This window comes from Apodemus sylvaticus, chromosome 7, assembly GCF_947179515.1.
Source record: "Apodemus sylvaticus chromosome 7, mApoSyl1.1, whole genome shotgun sequence".
In the NCBI taxonomy this organism is placed as follows: Eukaryota; Metazoa; Chordata; class Mammalia; order Rodentia; family Muridae; genus Apodemus; species Apodemus sylvaticus.
This window is the reverse complement of record NC_067478.1, coordinates 9,991,105-10,008,297: the sequence shown is the minus strand read 5'-3', so window position 1 is coordinate 10,008,297 and position 17,193 is coordinate 9,991,105. Positions and strand designations below refer to the sequence as shown.

Here is a 17,193-nt window from a genome sequence, read left to right as displayed (position 1 = left end):
GTGAGTTTTAGATGTTAGATCTGTAAGAGAGAGCTGTGTCCTAGAGTTTTGGTTCAGAATGTGCCAGAGAGGACGGTCAATGTGTATTTTACACTCCGGAGCCAGGACATGGAGGTCTCTGTCAAATGACATTTGGACTAAGCTAGAAAACCTAAGAGGAGAATTCTGTGAACTGATTAGCCATTGCATACCCAGCTTATGTAGTTGAGGATTTGGATAAAAGCTACTATAATTGGAGCATTAGGAAATGAAGGGGTGCAGACCACAGATATCAATATGGCTCAGCTGCAGGGTGGACAGACACAGGACTCAGTTTTCTTTATGGGGCTGGCTGTTTTAAGTTAGACCATGATCCAGTGAGTATATGGGCAATACAAAATGGACTTTTTTTTTTCATTCTTCTTTTTTGTGGGAAGAGATCACAAGGTAGGGGAGTAGACCTGAGAGAACTGGGAAGTAAGTAGATTGGGTGCCTGATATGAAATTCCCAAATAATCAATAAAAATAGTGGGATGGAAAAAAATAAATAGGGAAAGAAAAGAAAGATAGGAGTGGAATGCGGTCACAGCATGAGTTCATCATTGGCCTGGACCTTGAGCATACTAGATTATGCTTCTTAACCACATGAGTTTCATAATGGAAGTTTCCACATATTAATAGTAGTAATAGCAGTCTGCAGCATCAGTTTATGTGGTCCAAACAGAATGTTATAGCATACTTGTCTGACATGTGATACTATTTATTATTTAACAGGTTTCCTCTGCTATGGTACATCAGGAGTTATGCTTTCCTTCTGCCTCTGGCAGCTTAGACTTCTTTTGAAATAAACGCCATCCCTTGGTTCCCGTTAAGCAGCTTGTTGCTCAGGATCCACAGAGCTGCAGCATTTCAGCACATGAAGGGCTGTCCTGCTCTGAAGGACTTCCCACCTGCCTTTTCTTTCACTTGGTTTTCCCTGGACCATGAAAATGGTTGTCAGGTCTGAGGTTCCCTATCCTAGACCTGCTCGTAGTTGCTACAGCGGTAAAGGATATCTCAGTGTCCTGCGTAAAGGATATCTCAGTGTCCAAGAGCAATGCTTAGCTTGTACTGCGTGCACACGGACTGCATGAAGGATGAGGGGTGTGTAGAGTTCCCAGCAGCTAGTGTGGCATGCAGTCGCTCCATAGATGCTGATGATTGTGTTTCTGGTGATAATACTTTTGATGCTAGCATTTCTATTAATATTGGTGTTTGGGGCAAGGGTGTTACTGTATCTCAGCTCTATTAGCATCCTCCTAAAAGTTATATTGGCCTTTTTAAACCTTGTCCTTTGGGAAGAAAAAGACATAGAAATAAAACCTGAAAGATGCTACTAAAGTAGTTTATTATTCAAAGGCAGTATAGTGTGGCAATTTTGAAAAAACTTATTGATTCTTTCTCAGTTTCACATCATGCCCCCAGTCCTGCTCGTCTCCCTGTTCCTTCATCTGCCCCTTGCCCTTGCAGCCTCCCCTCCAAAATAAAACACGCACGCGCGCGCGCACGCGCACACACACACACATACAAGCATAGAAAACATCTTACCAAGGAAGCTGTGCTGTGTCACAGCAAGCCCCACAGTGTATCCCTCTATCTTTACATCTTCACTTGCAAATGTTCACTGCAGTGAGTCATTGGTCTGGTTTGAGATCTCTGACTTCTATGACACCATCAATATTGGATCCTCACTGAAACGCCTCTGGCCCTCATAGTGTGGAGATATATCCTCAATTATGTTTCCATAATGAAGGTCTTTGTATCTTTAGCTGGCATGGAGAAGTTGTTGCTAATCTCAGTGTGTATGTTACTTGGTTCATCCATGGACAAGGATAACATCATTGCAAGCAACACTTGTGGTGGATTATTTGCCTCTTGGCTGAGCCTGGGTCCTCTGCAAGAGTAGTGTGTACTCTTGTCCACTGAGCCATTCTTCCAGTCCTTTTGTTGCCTTTGTTTTACTTAATGTGTGAGTTCTCTATCTGCATATATGCCTGCATGCCAAAAGATGGCATCAGAGCCACCATGTGGTTTCTGGAAATTAAACTCAGGTCCTCTGGAAGAGCAGTCAACGCTCCTAGCTTCTGAGCTATCTCTCCAGTCGCTATTATTACCTTTCTTAAATAGCCTCTTAAACATTGGGGAACATCATTTATTTTGTTTCATTTTTACCATTAGTTTTATTTTATTCAAGTATATGTGTGTGACTATATTCCCTCTGTGGATGCCTATAGAGGGCATTGATTCTCCTGAAACTAGGGTTACAGGTAGTTGATCGTCACCTAGTTTAGGGGCTAGGAATTGAACTGGGGCCCTCTGGAAGAACAGGAAACTACTAAGTCATCTATCTCTCCAGCCTCCAGGATGTTTCTTTTTAGAATATGAAGAAAGTATTTAGAAATCAGCTAACTTGCTCTGCCTTCCTCTTCCTGTCAATAGATATGTGGTGGTCCCGGAATGTCAGATCCAAGAGCAGGAGGCGATGCTACTGACGCCAGCCAGCCAGCTCTTGACAATAAAGCATCTTTGCTCCACTCAATGCCACTCCACTCCTCTCCACGTTCCCGTGACTATAATCCATACAACTACTCAGATAGCATCAGTCCCTTCAACAAGTCTGCCCTCAAGGAAGCCATGTTTGACGATGATGCTGACCAGTTTCCTGACGGTATGTTTTGGGTTACGGTGCGTTCGGACACTGGTGAAAAAAGTGGGTGTCTTTACTCTTTTATTGTAAGTCTGTAAAACATCTGGATTTGGGGAATGGGAATTTGGATTCGTTCCCTGTTTCTGAGACTGAATGTTTAAGAACGACTCCTTCGGGAGGCCTATAGTTTCAGAACACGAGCATGGTGACTACGAAGTCATGGTGGAGTGAGCAGGAGGCGACTGCTCCTGCAGCACCTAAGGTCAGGACGCTCTGAGTCTGGATGCTTAGCTCACTTGCTCCTTTTCGTGCAGTCTGGAGCTCTAGCCCATGAATGTGCTCCCAGATTCAGAGTGGAGCTTACCTTTCATCGCAACGTCTCTGGACCTAAATGTATGTTTCCATCGTGATTCCAGATCTCCTCAAATTGACAATATGCTCACCTCACTTATAGGTGTTTGTTTATACTACATGAAGTTAGGTGAAATTGGCTTCTGTCTGAAGGTCTAATGGTTACTAATCTTCATAGCCTGGTTGGATAGTCACTGTTCTCTTAAGTAAATGTTCCTTGTCACCTCTGGAAAAGGATAATTGTAATTGTGCACTCTTATCCTCTGGCCGCAGTAAGCAGTAAGGCCCAGCCAGAACAACATGAAGCATGATAAAGCACAGACTGTTACAAGTGTTTCCTTGCTGGTAAGGAGTTAGAGTATCAAGGGTGCCAGATCCGCCCTGCGCTGGACTTGCAGACAGTTGTAAGGTGCCAGTGCTCTGCCATCTCTTCAGCCCAGGCTTTTTACTCCAGTGAGACCATGTTACTTTCTTTAAAGATTTCCAATACTGGGCTGGAGAATGCTAAGAACACTTGCCACTCTTTTAGAGAGCTTGAATTCAGTCTCTAGCACTCACTTGGTGGTTCATTGCCATTTGTAACTACAATCCCAGGGTCGGAACCTCTTCTCTCCTCTGTGAGCAGCAGGCATGCACATGGTGTGCTTGCACACGTTCAGTCAAAACCCTCAGACACAAGAAATAGAATTTCAAGGAAAGAAAACAAGAGTTTCAGTGCCATAATGACCTTCTATGATAAACTTGATTTTTTTCCCTCTCACGGCCAGACATTAAGTTTAGCAGGTAAAGGCATTCCCTTGGAACTCACATGATATAAGGAGAAAACTGACTCCTTCAAGTTTTCCTCTGATTTACATACATACATGCTATAGCGCGCGTGCACACGCGTGAACACACACACACTAAATAATACTTTTTTGAAAAGACATGAACTAATAAGCATAGTGATGCATGCCTATGAAGACTCTGGCTCTAAGTAAGTATGAAAAAAAGACAAAAACAAGTTAAAATTCTTTGCTAGGACTGGAGACACAGTTCAGCTGTGAAAACACTCACTGGCTGCTCTTGCTAAGGACCCAAGTCTGGATCCTGATAACTAGATCAGACAGCTCACGATTCCATGAGCTCCAGCTTCTGATGCCTTCTTCTGTCCTCTGAAGGCATTTGCCCACATGTGGTGTACACATACACATACCCATAAATAAAAATTGTAACTAAAACCCAGCTCCTCTTTGATAACAATTGGTCTTGGTGTGACTCTGAAACATAAAGAAAATTATATTGGATAAGTAGGGTACTGCGTACCTTTAATTCCACCAGTCACAAGGCTGAGGCAGATGGATTTCTTGAGTTCAAGGCCACCCAGGTCTCTGTAATGAGATTCAGGACAGCTAGAAATACTTAGTGAGACCCTGTCCTGGATAGATGGACAGACAGATGGACAGATGGATGGATAGATGGATGCATCGAAGGAAGGAATAAAAATAAGTTAAAACTGAAACCTTTGACAATTTTTTCTTTTTTTTTATTTGATATATTCTTTATTTACATTTCAAATGATTTCTCCTTTCTGGATCCCCTCCTCCCCGAAAGTCCCATAAGCCCTCTTCCCTCCCCCTGTTCCCCAATCAACCCCTTCCTGCTTTCCTGTCCTGGTATTCCCCTACACTGCTGCACTGAGCCTTTCCAGGACCAGGAGTCTCTCCTTCCTTCTTCTTGGTCTTTATTTGATATGTGAATTGTTTCTTGGGTATTCTGAGCTTCTGGGTTAATATCCACTTATCAGTAAGTGCATATCATGTGTGTTCTTTTGTGATTGAGTCACCTCACTCAGGATGACATTCTCCAGTTCCACTCACTTGCCTAAGAATTTCATGAATTCATTGTTTTTAATAGCTGAGTTGTATTCCATAGTGTAAATATACCATATTTTCTGTATCCATTCCTCCGTTGAGGGACATCTAGGTTCTTTCTATTAAAACTATTTTCTAAAATTAAAAAAAAAAAAAACTTTCAGAATTAAGAAAATAGCTCTAATTGATACAGTTTCTCTTTGCTGAATCATTCTGATGATCTATGAAAGGAATAATATGATTAGATTATGAACATTTTGACTCCAAAACTAATTGCTTCAAAAGCAGTCAATGAATGATGGGTCAGCCCACAGTTGAAAGATTGCTGAAGAAGTTTACTGGTCAAGTTGTAACCACCTAAATCCCTGAACGTGGAATGTCCAGACACAGAGCCTCCTGGTAGGAAGTGCTTGCTCAACAGCGTTTCAAGAAGGCGGTACAGAGGGGTGGAAAGGGAGTGACATGCTCTGGCTGAGGTCTGGGGGTGGGGGATGGTGCATCCTTACTCTGTTCTCTCAGTGTTTTTGTAGTTAAAAATGTATAAAGCACATTGCCGATTCAGGGATGGCAACTGAAAATAATGTTTGTTCTTATCTCTTTTGCAACTAGTGTTGATTGTGTTCTGTAGTAATCATCTCCGTACCTCAGAGTAAGCCTAAACACTTACAAAATTTATATTATATATCCTTTTGACAGATCTTTCCTTAGACCATTCTGACCTAGTTGCAGAGTTGTTGAAGGAACTGTCTAACCATAATGAACGTATAGAAGAAAGAAAAATTGCCCTGTATGAACTCATGAAGCTAACCCAGGAAGAATCTTTCAGTGTTTGGGATGAACACTTCAAAACAATATTATTGTTATTACTTGAGACACTTGGGGATAAAGAGGTAAGATGCAGGCTATATAAACTATATTCTGCCATGCTGAGTAATTATGTATTTATTTTTATTTGGCTTTCCTGGGTAGAGGACTAGGAATTGCACCCAGTCTTTCCAGCCCTTGCTTATTGCCTGGCTTACCTGTTGATCAGCTCATACACACTGATGGAGTGATAGAATGATGCACTGATGGAATGAATGATGCAGTGATAGACTGATGCACTAATGGAGTGACGCTCTGCTGCTGGTCTCTGCATGTCATTCTCACTCCCAAGTTCTGTTTCTTTCAAACATTTTTAGGAAGTTGCCCATACTTAAAATGAGACATAGTAGTCTATTTCCCACAGAAAAGTAAAGATTACTTATAGTACTTGTGTAAATAAGTTTTCAGTTGTAAGAGTTCCTTTCATAGTCAAATCAAATGTTATTCTTTTACTTATTTTAAATGTGATAAAGCTGAGCATTTAGACTGCTGAGGCACAAGAATCACTGCAGGTTCAAGAGCAACTTGGGTGTCAGGGTAGGGCACAGTCTAAAAGCCAAATACCCGGTGACCATTACAGGCTTCATTGCAGAGCCTGTACTTTTCTGAATTTTAGCTTACAAAGCATAAAACTTTTACTTTTCCTTCTTTCTATCTCATTTTTTGGCGCTTCATTGAAAAATCATGGGTTTCTCTCTTCTTCTCCACCTACCTTCCTTTCAGTAGCTTCCAGCATTTTAGCTTGCCTGTCCTGTTTTGTTTTGTTTTTTTCTCAAACTCTAATAATATGGTTTTAAGCCTTAAACAACTAAAACGACTTAAACGACTTTTTTTTATAAACCTGCATATGGGGCTGGAGTGTTGGCTAAGCAGTTAAGAGTGCCTGCTGCTCTTGAAGAAGACCTGTGCTGAAGGCCAAACTCCAGCACTGGGCCACTCAGCCAGCTCTGACTCCAGCTCCAGGAGGTCCTATGCCTCTAGCCTCTGAAGGCACCTGACTCACATGCACAGAAACAGACTTATAATTAAAAATAAAATATGGATGGAGTAGCAAATGCCCGAAATCTCCATACTCTGGAGGTAGAGGCAGCAGGATTACAACTTTGGGTCCAGCCTGGGCTACATTACAACTTTAAACCCACCCTGTCTGCCAAATACAGTAACAAAAGCGAGAGTGATTCAAGAGTTTTCAACAAAGATGATACACTGTGTACTGCATGTGTCATACAGTGTTCCTCCTCCCAATCTTAAGGTGCTTATAGAAACTGAGAATGTGGAAAGATTTTGTACCATCCAAAATATTAAAGCCATTTAAATGTTTCTTCTTAGCCTACAATCCGCGCCTTGGCATTAAAAGTTTTAAAAGAAATCTTAAGGCATCAACCAGCAAGATTCAAAAACTATGCAGAGCTAACCGTCATGAAAACACTGGAAGCACATAAAGACCCTCACAAGGAGGTGAGTGGGCAGCGGTTGAGTGGCTGTATCTGTCGTCCTGACTGCAGCACAGGAGCCAGGGAGCACTGCCTGGGATATACTGCTGGGAGGGCTTAATCTCCCTGTCGCGTATGTGCACTTGTTGATGTGTGTGAGCATGTCAGTCAGTTCTTTCCTCGTACCTTTATGTGTCTTCTAGGAATTGAACTCAGGCCGCCAAGCTTGTGTGGCAAGTCCCTCTACCTACTGAACCATCTTGTGTGCCTTCTTTTGCCTGAAGCTCACTATGTAATCTAGCTGACCTCAAAGCAAGTGAAACCTCTCTTCCACCCCGTTCCCACCCCTGTCCTACTCCACCCCCATCTCAATCTCGTAAGCACTGGAATTGCAGGTGTGAGCAGATACTTCCAATTAACAGTGCCTGCTTCATCATTTCCTGTGTAAATCCTTGATACTGATAACATGTAAGCATAGGGCTGGGCAGTGAAGTCAGTCAGGAGTGTTCATTGCACAAGGATGAGCCTCACTTTAATCCCCGGAACCCACCTAAGAAAAGCTGAGTGTGGTAGTATAAGTCTAATCCAGCATGGCTTGGTGGAGGCTAGTCCATCCCCAAGACTGCTGATGAGCTGACCTAGCTGAATCGGCACATTTGTGCTAATGAGAGACTCTTTCTGAAGAAAGAACCTGGGGACTGGCAAGATGAAGACACTTGCTGCCAAGGCTTATGGCATGCCTTTGACACACACAGTAAAAGGAAAGAACCAACTCTTACAAGTTGTCCTCGGACTCACTTGCCTAAGAATTTCATGAATTCATTGTTTTTAATAGCTGAGTTGTATTCCATAGTGTAAATATACCATATTTTCTGTATCCATTCCTCCGTTGAGGGACATCTAGGTTCTTTCTATTAAAACTATTTTCTAAAATTAAAAAAAAAAAAAAAACTTTCAGAATTAAGAAAATAGCTCTAATTGATACAGTTTCTCTTTGCTGAATCATTCTGATGATCTATGAAAGGAATAATATGATTAGATTATGAACATTTTGACTCCACACACACACAAAACAGTATAATTTAAATTTGTATTTTGAAATAGGTTGGATGGCTTCTGTGGGTGTCACAGCTTTGGCCTCCACGTGCACGGTTGTGAGCATGTGCTCCTTCACATGTAATGTGTGGAGTCCCAAACCACTCCCGTCAAAAGTGTCATGGTGATTCATCCAATTTCACTTTCTCCGGGTTGCTTCTCATTTTCTAATTAGAGTTCACCAGCCTGCACTTCCACATAGCAAAAAGAATTTGCTGTTTAAATAACAGTTGAAGATAACAGATTGTCATTTTGAGTGTGAATCACCTACAAGACCTCTGTCTTTCTTACATGGGTACTCAGTAGGGTAGGAGGTCAGCCTTCATAAGAGCTTTGTAAAAACTCTTGCCTTAAATGTCCATGACATTTTTTTTCCCTGCCAACCTCAGCGGGCCCTACTCATCATTACTTCCCTGCATGCAAGGAGGGCTTGAACTACTTACATTGCCATGGCACGACACTAAGCAAAATGAATAAATACATAAAATCATGAGGCTATTGCCAACAGTGAAAGAACTGGAGACAGTGGGGCCCAGTACTGAGAGCTCCAGCACTCGCTAGTCTGATCTTACCTCCTTTCCTGTATTCATCTGTTTACTGCAAGATTTTCAGTACAAACCCAAAATATCAAGTTATATTAAATGCTTAATGAAATCTGAGCTTAGAATTTACATTTTCTTCCTAGCCGGCTTTCCCTTGTGTTGTAGGTGGTGAGGTCTGCTGAGGAAGCTGCCTCTGTATTGGCGACTTCCATTAGTCCAGAGCAGTGCATCAAAGTGCTGTGTCCCATCATACAAACCGCCGACTACCCTATTAATCTGGCTGCAATCAAAATGCAAACAAAAGTGATCGAGAGAGTATCTAAGGAGACCCTTAACATGCTCCTACCGGAGATCATGCCAGGTCTAATACAGGTAAGCTGCCAGGCTTGGAGCAGTAAGCCAGGGTGCGTGTGGGCTTCAGCTATTTTACATGGGTTTCAAGCAACACTAGTTGCACAGTCAAGTGTGCAATGGTCAAGACAAAGATGTTGCATTGTGGGTATAGGTGAGGCTGTTTACATATGGTACAAAATACATACCATAAAAGGTGCTATCTATTGATATTTGAAGTACATAATTTGGTGTTGTTAAATTCATAGTGTAGATGTACATAACCATCACTGCTTTCCCTGGTCGGAATTTCCCCATCAGTCCATACAAGCATCCTATACCCACTAGGGAATTACAGTTCCCTCCCAGGTCCCACTAATCTCTGTTCTGTTGTCTCTGAACTTAATTATTGTAGGTTTTTCATATATGTAAAATCCATAAATGTTTGCTCTCTTATTTGATATTTTGTATTTTCATTAATTTTATGTCAGATTTTCACTCCATCGTTTAGGAATGTTCATTTGTTTATCCATCATTAAACTAAATGTCTGGGTTCTGCTGCTTCTCCTGCTTTTTATTACTGTAACTATCACAGTCCTTGTGAGCATCTACCAACAGAAATCTGTTGCCACATCCATATTGAAAGTGGTGATACTGAATAGCATCATAGATGCTGTGACCGTGACTTTGACTCATAGAAACATTTTAGCAAAAATGGGATTATATAGGCAATATAGCCACATACTGTAAAACTCTGTTAATATTCTAAAATGTAATTTTAGCAGCTGAACAGTATTTTTTAGGACAATGGGTAATTTATTCCCTTGCATTTACAGTACTTTATTTTTGACTTTGCCCTGAGCTTTATTACTCGCTGAGTCTGCAAGGCTGTGTATGCTTTGATAGTGAGCACAGCATGTGCACAGTTATGTGCACTTTACACATAATGAGTGCTGAAGTCAATGAAGCCTTGGGCATGATGTGCAGGTATTAGCCACGAGCCTCTGTAACTCCAGGTTCCCTTGTTTGCTTGCTTGTTTGTGGTTTGTGACAGTGGCTCCATGCTGGCCTCAAACTTGTAGCTGTCCTCCTACCTCAGATTCCCCAGTGCTGGGATTATGATTAGTTTGATGCAAAGCCTTATTACACATAATTACTGAAAACCTGTCAGAAAAGCACAAGAACTGTAGTGAATCAAAATTACAGTTTGTGTATTATAAACCTCTAAAATTAGATCATATAGGTAGTAGGGATAGAACAAAGATCAATAGCAATCTATAGTATTTGACTATCTGTGAATGTTTCCCCCTGAGCAGCTAGGATTGCATATTCAGAGAGAGAGAGAGAGAGAGAGAGAGAGAGAGAGAGAGAGAGAGAATATGAAAATGGACAGATGCGGTGGTGTATGCCTTTAAATTTCAACACTTGGGAGGGAGAATTATATTCATCTCCGTGAGTTACAAGCTAACAAGGAAAACTAAGAAGTCTAGAGAATGGGAGAAAAATTAGCTAGACAGTGGTGGCATATGAGTCTAGCACTAGGAGGCAGAGGCAGTCAGACCTCTGACTTTTGAGGCCAGCCTGGTCTACATGGTTTCAGGACAGCCGGGGCTACACAGAGAAACCCTGACTCAAAAAGCAAAACAAAACAACAACAGAATGGGAGAAAAATTATAAATTAGTATCTGATAATAGTCAGGGCATATGTATAGATGTATTCTAACTTAACAAAAAGAGAATGTCTTTAATGGGCAAAGGCTAGTAGGACATTTCAACAAACAAGATTCCCAAGTCAAACAGCCAGCGAACAAGTGAAAAAGTTGGCTCTCAATTAGCCCTTACGGAAATACTCATGAAAAACACAATTGGGGGGCAGGGGATGCTGGAGAGATGACTCAGTGGTTATAACAGACCGTGCACTGCTTCTCCTACCCATCCCCCCATACACACACACTCTTGATAATGTATTTATAATTATTACTCGATGCATATGTGGTTGCATACATTTGTGCACCACATGCATGCTGATGTCTGTGGAAGCCAGAGGCGTCAGACCCTCGGTAACTGGTGTTTTAAATGGTTGTAAGGTACCATGTGTATGCTGAAAACAGGGCCCAGGTCCTCTGGAAGAGCAACCAGTGCTCTTAACCACTAAGCCATCTCTCCATCCTGTTTTAGAGGACCAAAGTTCAATTCTCAGCACCCACATCAGGTGGCTCATAACCAGCGGTAACTCCAGCTCCAGAAGGCCTCAGCAGGAACTGCCTTCATGTGGACCAACTCCTACTCACACACAAAGACATCCACAGAATTAAACATAAAGGTAAACCAAGAAAGGGAACAAGGAACAAACCAACCACCAACCCACAGTGGAGGGCTGGTAATGACTCAGTGTGTAAGGCACAAACCAGAGGACCCAAGAGCCCACATCAGAGTGGAAGGAGAGATCCTGCTCTGGAATCTTGTCCTCTGGCCTCCACATGCATGCTGTGGCATTTGTACCATCACACACATGCATCCACATCTTCACACAATAATAACTAATCACAGTAGACACTCCCTCATACACAAAGAGCTGCAGTCCGATTAGTAGGAAACAGCTAGTGTAGTGAGGTACAGAAATTGAGACCATAGCATATCACCAATACAGGTGCCAGGTAGTGTGCTGTTAGAGAAAACCACTTGATGAGTCCTCAAAAAGTTAACGTAGGCCTAGAAATTTAGTTCAGTGGTAAAGCAGTTTACTTGGCATTAACAGGTCTATGTATTTGATCCTCAGCACTACCACTCCAAATGTTTTATTTTAATTTTATTATATGCCAGGTCCACATTACAGAGGTCAGAAACCAGTCTGAAAGAATCAATTCTCTCCTTCCACCACTGGGTCTCAGGGATGAACTCAGGTTGTCAGGCTTGGCAGCAGATGTCTAATCCACTGAACTGTCTCCTTCACAACTGGGTTTGTTTTGAGTTAGTGTAAACTTAGAGCCCTACTGTTCACCTGTGTCTTTCCCCAAGAGGAGAGAATGGTGAAGTGACACCATGTACTTCACACCACACAGGAGAATTGTACCTAAAGGAAGGGAAGAGAGACTGGCACAGGCTGCTGCGTGATGGAGGAGGCCAAGATAAAGAAACTCTCTTGCTCTCTTCTTCCGGCTACACAAATGCAGTGGATAAACAACTCAGACACAGCACCCGTGGGCTGGAGGCCTTTTTTACTGTTTATAGGTGCTTCGGTTGCGTGTATATATGTGTATCCCATGGCTATAGTGTTTAAAGAGGCCAGAAGAGAGTATTGAATCTCTTAGAATCAGAATTCCAGACAGTGCTGGGAATCAGACAGAAATCCTCTGGAAGAACAGCTAATGAGAACCATCTCTCCAATGGACCAGGAGTTCAAGGCCCTCCTGAGTTACATAGTAATTTTCAGAATGGCCTCAACTACATAGACTGTCTCAAAAAATAAAAGATACTGGGATGGTGGCATGTGCCTTTAATTCTAGTACTCAGGAGGCAGATTAATTTCTGTAAGGCCAGCCTGTTCTACCTAGTGCCAAAACAAACAGCTATAAATGAAACTCTGCCTCAACCACAGGATTTATGCAGCCATGGTAGTGCACACCTTTAATCCCAACATTAAGGAGGCAGAGGCTGACAGATTCCAGGACAGCCTGGTCTACAAAGTGATAGCCAGAGCTACACAGAGAAACATTACTTCAAAAAAAAGTTATTAATTAGTTAACAATATATATGTAGAAAACAAAAGAAGCCCAGGAAAATGGCTAGAGGAAGCAGATATAATATCACTTATCTGTAATCCCAAACTTAAGAAGCTACAACAAGGGAGTCTTGAGTTCAGGGCCAGTATAGGCAGGGTGATAAAACTCTCTCCACACAGCAGAGATGGGGCTGTGGGGCTGGAGCCATGGCTCTGCACTGGGCACCCAGCACTCCCAGCCACCTCTTAACAGCAGCACAGGGGATCAGAGCCCTCTTCTGGTTTCTACTGTTTAAGCACACATGTGATACATGTGCAGATAAAATACCATACACATAAAATAAAAGTAAAAATTATTTTTAAATGAAAAGGAGAAGTAGACAGGTGGTGTCGTCATTGAGTAGTAACCCTAGAGATGCCAGGTCCTACTGTTTGTGACTTAGATGCTACCTTTTATGAGTGCTGTTTGCAAATAGGACACGTGAGGTATGTTGACGGTAAAGCAGTCCTGGACTTTTCCACTGCTCTCCAGTTGCAGTCATAGGTGCCCATAAGTGGGAGAGGCAAAGGAATTATGTACATCACAGACAGGAAACAGAGATGACAATGTGAATTGGAGACAGACTAGCATGCCAAGGCCTAAAGACAAGGAGTTTGGGGTTTATGGTAACTGTTACACAGCAGCAGGACACTGATAAAAAAGACAGATTAGGCTGGTCACAGAGATAGACCTCCTGAGTCCAGCTCTAATGCCATGCCGCCTCTTAAGTTTCTTCACAGGTTTCCCCAACCAGAATGAGCCCAAACTTCATGCAGCTCCCCAGCTGGCCCTGCCTACCTCCTCCTACTGCTTCATGTGTTTTTGTTTTGACTTTTGGAACAGGATCGTACTATAGATCTCTGGTTGACCTAGAACTCACTGTGTGTATCTGGCTGGCCAGGAACCTCAGAAATGTACCTGCTTTAGACTCCCAAGGCCTGGGTTAAAGCCATGTCCCACCACACCAGCCTTCCTACTTCATGTGCTCCCCTTTAATTAATGAATTCATTTCATATGTAGTGAACACAAGACTGTTTCACTACGAAGTCATGTGCTTCTCTCTGGTATGTTCAGCCTTTATTCCTTTTTGTCCCTTTTAAATTTTTCTTGATATTTTATTTTTATTTTATGTATATGAGTGAGTTTTGTTGTTGTTGTTGTTGTTTTATTTTGTTTTGTTTTGTTTTTTGCTTGTATGTATCTGTCCATCATACATGTAGTGCCTGCGGATACCAAAAGAAGGCATCAGATGCTCTAGAACTGGAGTTACAGATGGCTCTGAGACAGCAATGGTGCTGACAACTGAACTCTGGTCCTTTGCCGGTTCTCTTAAGCACTCAACCATCTCTAAAACACCTTGTTCTTACTTCTTGAGCTTGAATTTCATAAAGCCCACACTGGCTATAGAGTTTAGGGTGACCTTGAACTTGTAATCTTCCTGCCTTTTGCCTCCTGGGTCCTGAGACTAAAGGCAGATGCCATCACACCTGTTTTTTTGGCAGTGTTGGGCATTATCATGTGTGACATTTATTTCTTTGCCAAGTAGTTTCTGAGTGTCATTTTCCACCCAGCTCTCTTTTGACCACGGGATTCTAGAAGAGTCCTTTATATTTCATTGGACACGGAGCATTGTTAGCCTGCCCACATACCAAGCCCTTCAGTGTTTGAATGTCAAATACAGTACTATTTGAGGGCTACTTATAGTTGTAAAGTCAACTGGTAAGAGGTGATAGGAAGAATTAAACTTAGCATTTAGGCTTAGGTGTGCCGCTCAGTGGCCTGAGTTCATTCACAGAAAACAAACCTAAATTTACAATACTATAGATTAGTGAAATTAGGATTGTGCTAAATGGACAAAATTAATTCATAATTATATAAAAATTACAAAAAATCAAAGTTATGAAGAATTTCTTTTAAGGATATTGCCTAGATATGTTTTGCAGTCATTTTAGATAATATCACTTTAGTAGAGATGGACTCACAACTTGGTAAAGTGTTCATATGTACATAGTTAATGCCTCCTGTTTTGCCCACCCATGAGACTTAATATTTCATGAATTTTATTGACAGGTGATGTTTCCATGAAATAGGTAAAGATTCTCTGTACATATATATTTAGATAATTCATTTCGTATTTATGAATAGGATTTCTGTGGACTCTGGGAGAGAATAAGGGTGTATGTAAGCATAAGGGAAGTGTATTATCCAGACTGGATTTACTTGTGAAGGTAATTTAAAGAGTCGGCAAGCTGGGTGGTGGTAGCCCACGCCTTTAATCCCAGTGCTCAGAAGGCAGAAGCAGGCACATCTCTGAGTTCGAGGCCAGCCTGGTCTACAGAGACCGTGTCCAGGACAGCCAGGGATACACAGAGAAACCCTGGAGAGAGGGGGAAGGGGGAGGAAAGAGAGAGACTGATTTAGCATGCATCCTGGACCTAGGTTATAGGAAGGCCTTGACTGTCAAACCACAGCATCTGATAGCTTCTTACTAGGTAGTGAAGAGGTCACTGCTCCAGAGCTAATGCTAAGAAGGGTCTCTGGAGATACTTGCAAAATGGGTTGGGAAAGGGGCAGATTCAGACCTGCAGTTTCTAAAGATAAGAACACTGGCAACTGGTGGAGCGTGGGGTGGGATAGAGAGGAAAGCTGTACCATTCCTTGCCTGGAGGCTGGGAAGTTGATGCAGGTAAGAATTCATGTTAGAGCTCTCTTCTGTCCTCCAAGGTGACCTTCCTAAACTGTCAGAGACACTAACTTGACCTCTCTTCCCCAGGGCTATGATAATTCAGAAAGCAGCGTCCGGAAAGCTTGTGTCTTCTGCCTGGTGGCTGTCCATGCAGTGATTGGTGATGAACTGAAGCCACATCTCAGTCAGCTCACTGGTAGTAAAGTAAGTAGCCCTGACCTCTCAGGTCGCAGCCATGACACTCTGGAAACTCAGTTCTCTCCGCATGCTACACGGGAAACCTGGTACCCAGCTCTCAAACTTCTCTGAGCTTTCATTTGCCTTTTTTTCTCCAGCTGCCGTTTAGCACTTTCTGCTCCTAAAAACTACATTTATTGACACCAACAGAGATGGGCATGGTTAGGAGACTGCAGCTGACAGACTTCCCACTCCCACACTTAAATCCTGAGGAACTGCCCCACCCCCAGACTGTTAAGAATAGATTGTTGTCGTTATTCACAAATTACTTTATATCTCCCAAAATGTACAACACCTGAAGCTTTTTATAGTTTCTTTTTTTTTTTTTTTTTTTTTTGAGACAGGGTTTCTCTGTGTAGCCCTGGCTGTCCTGGAACTCACTCTGTAGACCAGGCTGGCCTCAATCTCAGAAATTCGCCTGCCTCTGCCTCCCAAGTCCTGAGATTAAAGGTGTGTGTCACCACACCAAGCACATTTCTCATTTATTTCTGATCCCACTGCCACACACAGGTGGTGGGACAGAGAGGGGAAGGAGGGAGGGAGGGAACAAGGGGAGAGGGAAAGGAAGAACAAACGAATGAATGGTGGGCTTTCCATGAAAGACCTCAGGATTCTGAACCCCAGTGGTCAGTAGCTGTACTGTCCATTTGAGGTTGGTGTGCCAGCTTCCTGCTGCAACTATGCTGCTGTTGATCTGGTCCGTGGCTGCGTCTGGGACAGATCTTTATAACTTATCTCCTATGTGGGAGGACTATCTCAAAGCCACCTGCCTTGCCCTGAAGAGCCTCTCTCTCTGGCCAAGAACTTTGCTGTTTTTTTAAGCCTTCTGCCATATCCATTGAAGAGACTGCCAGAGTGTCCCGCACCAACACTGCCCCCATGTGGCCCATAGTTTAACAGGTGTTGGCCAGTATATTTTTGAGACTGATTAGAGTTCCCACCACCAACCTAACCAGCAGAACTTCATATTGCTATCTTTCACTCCCATAACCACCCCTTCTCCTCTAACCAGGACCACTGTCATAGTGGCTGCCATCACCTTTCCTAATAGCGCCTGCGCTGCTACCTCCATTAATGTAGCTTCCTGTCCCACTGAAAATTCCACCATGGCCCAAATTACCTCTTAACCTCCAAGATGTCCGACACAACCCATAGAGTACCCCCCCATAGAGGGGGACATAACCCAGGTCCCCCTCCATAGTCTCTTTGTGATCCAGCAGACCACATCTCTTACACAGGAAGGCCCTTTGCACTTACAGTTTGTATCCATTAGTATTTCTGAGCAGAATTTTTACCAGCTGTCTCATGATTAGAATTCAGAAAAGCAAATTCTTTCCTTTTTCTATTCGGTCCTAGCTTTGTGTCTCAGTCTTGCC

General features: G+C 42.6%; 1 protein-coding gene across 4 annotated transcripts in view; it reads left to right on the top strand.

Annotated features, from left to right (window-relative positions):
• The window catches only part of Clasp2 (cytoplasmic linker associated protein 2), a 181,953-nt gene that overhangs the window by 161,452 nt on the left and 3,308 nt on the right, over positions 1-17,193 (top strand). For all 4 annotated transcript variants that reach the window (XM_052187084.1, XM_052187085.1, XM_052187087.1 and 1 more), the window contains 5 exons: positions 2,458-2,686; positions 5,566-5,759; positions 7,063-7,191; positions 8,969-9,175; positions 15,668-15,784. In XM_052187084.1, the coding sequence (XP_052043044.1) occupies positions 2,458-2,686; positions 5,566-5,759; positions 7,063-7,191; positions 8,969-9,175; positions 15,668-15,784 (876 nt within the window). The remainder of the gene's footprint in view (positions 1-2,457; positions 2,687-5,565; positions 5,760-7,062; positions 7,192-8,968; positions 9,176-15,667; positions 15,785-17,193) is intronic.